At 55.1% G+C, this 6189-nt stretch overlaps 1 protein-coding gene across 1 annotated transcript in view; it reads right to left on the bottom strand.

The window, feature by feature from the left end:
* Window positions 1-1064: 1064 nt before the first annotated feature.
* LOC103776707 (hydrocephalus-inducing protein-like) overlaps window positions 1065-6189 on the bottom strand; it is a gene marked incomplete at its 5' end in the record, with an annotated part of 10427 nt that continues 5302 nt past the window's right edge. Inside the window, 6 exons of the mRNA XM_008944228.1 lie at window positions 1065-1526; window positions 2009-2233; window positions 2484-2714; window positions 3089-3239; window positions 3983-4146; window positions 5006-5218. Coding sequence (XP_008942476.1) covers window positions 1065-1526; window positions 2009-2233; window positions 2484-2714; window positions 3089-3239; window positions 3983-4146; window positions 5006-5218 — 1446 coding nt within the window. The remainder of the gene's footprint in view (window positions 1527-2008; window positions 2234-2483; window positions 2715-3088; window positions 3240-3982; window positions 4147-5005; window positions 5219-6189) is intronic.

The raw sequence follows: 6189 nt of genomic DNA, 5'->3' as shown, positions 1-6189 counted from the left end.
CCATAGGCTCGAGGAATCGATCACGGCATCACGGAACCTCTCGTGGGACCGTGGACTCGATCATGGAAACATAGAACCGATCATGGGATCAACCCGTGGGATCAAAGGATCAATCATGGGATAATGGGATCGATAATGGGATCAATCATGGGATAAAGGGATTGATCATGGGATCAATCATGGGATAATGGGATCAATCATGGAATCACTGACTCAACCATGGGATCATGGAATCACAGAATCAACCATAAGATAATGGAATGATGGGATCATAGACTCATGGAATCAATCATGGGATCATGGAATCAATCATGGATCACAGAATCTATCATGGGATCGATCACAGGATAAGTCATGGAATCATTGGATCAATCATGCAATCATTGAATCAACTATGGGATTGTGGAATAAATAATGAGATAAAGGAATCAATCATAGGATAACGGGATCAATTATAGAATCATTGCATCAACCATGGGATCATGGAATAAATAATGAGATAAAGGAATCAATTATGGGATCAAACATGGGATCATGGAATCAATTACAGAAACATGGGATCAACCATGAGATCACAGAATCATGGAATCAATCATGAGAGCACGGAACCCATCGTGGAACCATGGAATGGTCGGGGTTGGAAGGGACCTTCAAGACCATCTAGTTCCAACCCCCCTGCCACAGGCAGGGACACCTCCCACTAGCCCAGGTTGCTCAAAGCCCCATCCAACCTGGTCTCCAGCAATGGATCATCCACAACTTCCCTGGGCAACCTGGGCCAGTGTCTCACCACCCTCAGAGTGAGGAACTTCTTCCTCATTCCTCACCTAAATCTCCCCTCTCCCAGTCTGAAGCCATTACCCCTCAGCACTACAAGCCCTTGTCAAAAGCCCCTCCCCAGCTTTCTTGTAGCCCCCCTTCACATGCTGGAAGTTCCCAACAAGGTCCTGGCCAAGAACAGTTTCACAGCTTCACCAACTAGGCACTGCTGGGTTTATTCCAAACAGAGTTAATTACCCCCAGACACACTCAGCAGCCATGAGGACCTTGGAGGTGGGCACGGATCACTTGTGAGAGGGGAGCCCCTTGAGGTAGTAGACCCAGCAGACGCTGGCCCCCCCCGGGCAGGAAACCACCATCTTGCTGGTGGCGGGGCCCTCGCCCTCGAAGGAGACGCTGATGAAGGTGGTCTTCTTGGGGCGCAAGCTCTCGGGGGCCCTGATGGAGAAGGCCGGGTGCTCCACCGTGTACTGGAAGGCCGTGGGCTGCAGGAAGATGTTTTTGAAGGGTATGGAGGTGGTGCCACCGGCCTTGACGGAGAAGGGGCCCTGAGGCTTGGGCGGGAGGGCGAGGCCAAAGAGGGGGATGCGGAACTCTCCACCGAGGGCCGAAGAGAGCTGCAGCGTGGCCCTGGCTTCCCCCAGCTGGCAGGGCTCGTAGGTCACCTCCACGCTCACCTCTGAGCCCCTGGGGCTGGCAGGGGCCACGCTGATGGTCTTCTCCGTCTGGAAGTCGGGGCAGTTGGTCTGCATGGGGGAGAGAAGGAGACCATGGTGGGGATGGGTCATAAAAGCAGGGCCAGCACCTCGGGAAGAAACCAATGGTCCCCAGCAGCACATTGGCCAGGGTCCCTTTCCCATCCCTGCCCATGTCCTCCCCAGCCCACGCCCCTGGTGGGTCCCTACAACGTCTGCCCAAACATGCCCAGCAGGCACCACCCTGCACCCAAACCCTGGAAGACCTTTAAAGCCTGGCTCCAGCAGCAACGTGGAGGTCCAGGCACCACAGGACCTGCAAAAGCAGCTCAAACAAGAGCAGCAGAGAGAGGTCTGGGGGTGAGGGTGGCCCAGCTGGGGCAAGCCCGGCGTCGGTGGGAAGCCCTCATGGCTCACGTGGCCACATTGGCTAGGGCAGGCCAAGCTAGAGAAGCAAGTGTCCTCGGAGGACAGGGTGGACGCTGGGCAGATGAGCTGCCCACCAGCCAGAGCCTGGGGCAGGCTGGGGTCACCTGGAGAAGGTATTCTGTCTTCTGCCGGGCATAATTAATGAACTGGGTGGTGATGGTCTGGCTAGAGCCCAGCGTGGTGCAGAAGTAGAGGGGCTTCTCCGGCCTGCTTGTGGTGGCTTTCAGGTGCAGATTGTAGTAGAAAGAGCCCAAGTCACTGCTCTGGAGCACTAGGCACCCGCTGTTCTCCCCACTTTTCAGGGGCTGGTACTCCAAGACAAGATCAGCCTGGGAGGAAGGAAGGGAAAAGCCACCAGCGTCAACTGGAGACACAGAAATGGGTCCTTGGTGCACATGCAAGGTGACTCTCACTGGGGATGTTCTCATACACAACTCCCCCTCCAGATTCTGAGTGGGTAGGAACCATCACCCTTGGAAAGAAGTCCCAGATGGTTCATGTAGGCCACCAACCCTCAAGAGTGCCCAACCCCAGAAGGCTGAAGGGAGAGGAGAGCGACTGCAGGAGCTTCGTTCCCACCTCTGACCGTGCAGGAACGGTGAACTGTGGAGGAACGCTGACGTCGGGCACTTTGCAATCTAGGGCAAACGTCACTGGGACGGACAGAGGGTTGTCCACCTTGACGGTGGAAGACACCCTCTGCCGAACAGCAGCGGTCATCTCAATAGTGCTGATGGGTCCCGAAGCGGTGGCCTTGAAAGTCGCCATGTAGAACAAGTACTCCCGGGTCACCTCGTTGAGGAAGGTCACCTGAATCAGAGGGAAAGGGAAGCACTGGTCATCCTCCACATGAAAATACACTGGCTGCCCTAAGCCAGCCCAAAGAGGCCCCAGCTCAGCACCCTGCCTCCAAGAATGGCCGTAAGGAGCCACCAAGGAAGGGTGCAAAACCAGGGAAAGCATAGGTGATATTTCCACTTGATACTCTCCCAACTGCCTGTTGTTTCCAGCTCATCGAGGTCCTGACTCACCTCGGCTTAGAAGCCCCCAGTGGGGAGCTCAGTACCCACCTAGGACACCTACAACCCCACCAGCAAGTATGTGGAGGTACGAAAACGGGCATGTGGCTTCTCAGTGAGCCAACAGCTCCTTGCAAGGTCCCACAGCCCAGTGTCCACACTTACCATGGTGTTGAAGACTCCTTCCTTGTAGGAGAGGAATGTGAGCTTGTAGTCCTTCTTGGCAGAGCCTGGCACGTCAATGTATTCCAGCCCCTGCAGCACAGAACTCCTCTCTAGGTTTTCTGGTTTGAGTATGTCCACCACCACACGGAACCTGTGGGCGAGAAGGAAGCAGTGAAGGTCAAGGGGAAGGGCTCCTCTAGCATGCACATCGTGTGGGGGTATGAACCAGCCCCTCTCATCCCCAGTGCCTCAGGCAGAGGGAGGAATCATAGAAGGGTCTGGGTCAGACCTTCAAGATCACTTAGTTCCAACCCCCCTACCATGGGCAGGGACACTTCCCACTAGACCAGGTTGTTCAAAGCTCCAACCTGGCCTTGAACATCTCCAGGGATGGAGCATCCACAAGTTTCCTGGTCGACCTGTTCCAGTGTCTCACCACCCTCAAAGTGAAGAACTTCTTCCTCATATTTAATCTAGATCTCCTCTCTTCCAGTTTGAAGCCATCACCCCTCATCCTGTCACTACAAGCCCTTCTAAAATTTCCCTCCCAAACTTTCTTGCAGACCCCCTTCAGATACTGAAAGACCACCAGAAGATCTCCCTGGACCCTTCTCCTCTCCAGGCTGAACACTACCAGCTCTCTCAGCCTGCCCTCACAGAGGGGTTCCAGCCCACTGCTCATCTTTGTAGCCTCCTCTGGACCTGCTCCAACAGGTCCTCTCAGGAAGCTATCACCCATCTCAGAGGAAAGCGCTCCAGGATGGGTCTGCACAGGCAGAACGTGGGTACTGCTGTCCCAGACACCCATGGCCAGAAATTAAAAGGATGGAGCTACCAGGCAGTAGGAAGCCCTTCCTTGTGCTGATGGGATGACACCTCCTGGGCTGAACTCACCTCTGTGGTCTATTCAGCCAGTTGGAGACAGGGATGAGCTCAGTGTAGGAAGTTCTACATGGCACCTGCCGGAAAATGGTCCCTGAGCACTTTGGGGCCTCAGCAGTTCCTTGCAGGAGGTAGTACAGACCTGTCCCATCCGGCAACGGGAAGAAGATGGAGCCCTAGAAGACAAGAAATGGGGTAAGGGACCGCTCCGGCTCTCTGCCTGGACCAGTCACTGGCTCTTGAGCACACCCGGACACAGTCCCACGAGTCCTGGTTTCGGCTGGGATGGAGCTCATGTCCTTCCTGGTGGCTGGGGCAGTGCTGGGTTTGGGTTTAGGATGAGAACTACGTTGGTGACACGCCGATGGTTCAGCTGTGGCTTACACTGAGCTTACACTGAGCCAAGGACTTCTCAGCTTCTCCTGCAGAGGCTGGGGGTGTGGCACGAGGAGCTGGGAGGGGACAGAGCCAGGACAGCTGACCCCAGGTGACTAAAGGGGTGTTCCAGATGATATGACATCATGCCCAGGAGATAAACTGGGAGGAGTTGGCTGGGGGCACCCCAGCTTGGGGATTGGCTGGGCATGGGCCAATGGGTGGTAAGCAACTGTAGCATCCATCACTTCTCTACATTCTGTGATGATTTTACTTTCCCTTTCTGTCCTAGTGAACTGGCTTTCCCTCAGCCCGAGTTTTACCATTTTCCCCCACTTCTCCCCCAAGGGGAGCAGTGAGCGAGTGACTGCATGGTGCTCATTTTAAGGTGCCAATGGGTCACAACCAGCTGGACCTTCAGGAGACCTGCCTTCTTGGGTGAGCTGCTCCTCCAGCACATTCTGTGGTCAGTCCAGACTTCCCACCTGCACTTTCCTCCACCACTTCCAACCCCATTTTCCTCTAGCCATCAAGAAACCCAGCTTCCAGCAGAGACAGCTTCAGCTTGGATGTGATCTCTGAAGGCCATCTCTTGCCCAAAGCAGGGTGAGCTGTGAGTGCCATGCTCTGAGGGTCAGCATGATGGCACAGCTCATGTACCTGGTGCTTCTTTTTCTCGGAGCTCATGGTTAGGGGTTTGTAAGTGATCTCGTAGGGCTTTTTTTGTTGATTGGCCTCTAGATGGAAGAATTCCGGCCCCGTCCAGTGTCCCCCCTCAATGATGGGTTGCAGGGTCCAGGCCTCGTTGCTCGGGTTGGACAGGAGGATGGTCTGGCTCTGCTTCTCACGCACGTCACATGTGAAGGTCAGTGTCTGCAACAGAGGAGCATGGAGCCTGCTTGGTCACACTCTGGAGCTCTCTGCTCTTCTCCAGCTACACCAAGACCTGGAGCACAAGGAGCAGCTTTGCCTTGTCAAACCCAAGTTCCCATTTGGGCCACAGCTTTTGAAGTAGATCAGGTTTGTTGTTCTTAAAGAAGGGAGAGGAACGAGCCCTTACGTGTGCTGGGTGGAGGGGTCTGCTGGAGCAAGGAGCTCCAGGCTCTCTTTTGGAAGCAAGAGCCAACACCTCCCAGCTGCATCCTCCTGCAATGCCTGTGAGGGCCAGGACTCCTCCAGGAGCTAGATGGAGATGCCTTGGCCATCCCTAGTGCTGAAGGCCCTCCCCTGCCCCGATGGGGAGGAAAGGTGTGGCTGTGGGCGCAACAGTGGGGGTACAGCTGGGTGACTCTCTAGGGAGGGTCTTAGAAGAGCCCTGTGGGGTGTCCTCATGCCAAAGGTGCAGTGCAGGGCCAGGACAGTTGAGGTGCTGCCTGGAGCAGCAGCACGTTTGATGGGGGAGGAAGGGCTCAGAAATTTTGTGAATCCTGCCTGGTGTTCTTCTCAGCTGTCTTGGACAGCCAGGCAGGATGACAGCCAGGATGAGTTGACACACAGAACTGTCATAGACTCAAAATTGGTTTGGTTGGAAGAGACCTGCAAGATCACCAAGGCCAACCACTAACCCAGCACTGCCAAGTAAGCCATGTCCCTCAGCACCACATCTCCATGGCTTGGAAACCCCTTCAGGGATGGGGACTTCACCACTGTCCTGGGCAGCCTATCACAGCCCTGGACAACTCTTTTGCAGAAGACATTTGTCCTCAGGGCCAACCTAAACCTCCCCGGGGCAACTCGAGGCCATTTCCTTTCATCCTATCACTCGTTCCTTAGGAGAAGAGCCTGACCCCCACCTGGCTCCAGCCTCCTGTCAGGAGCTGTGGAGAGCCAGAAGGTCTCCCCTG

The sequence above is a fragment of the Merops nubicus genome, unplaced genomic scaffold, assembly GCF_000691845.1.
Source record: "Merops nubicus isolate BGI_N331 unplaced genomic scaffold, ASM69184v1 scaffold5517, whole genome shotgun sequence".
Classification (NCBI taxonomy): domain Eukaryota; kingdom Metazoa; phylum Chordata; class Aves; order Coraciiformes; family Meropidae; genus Merops; species Merops nubicus.
Note: the sequence above shows the minus strand (reverse complement) of the source record. Positions and strands in the feature narration are given on the sequence as shown.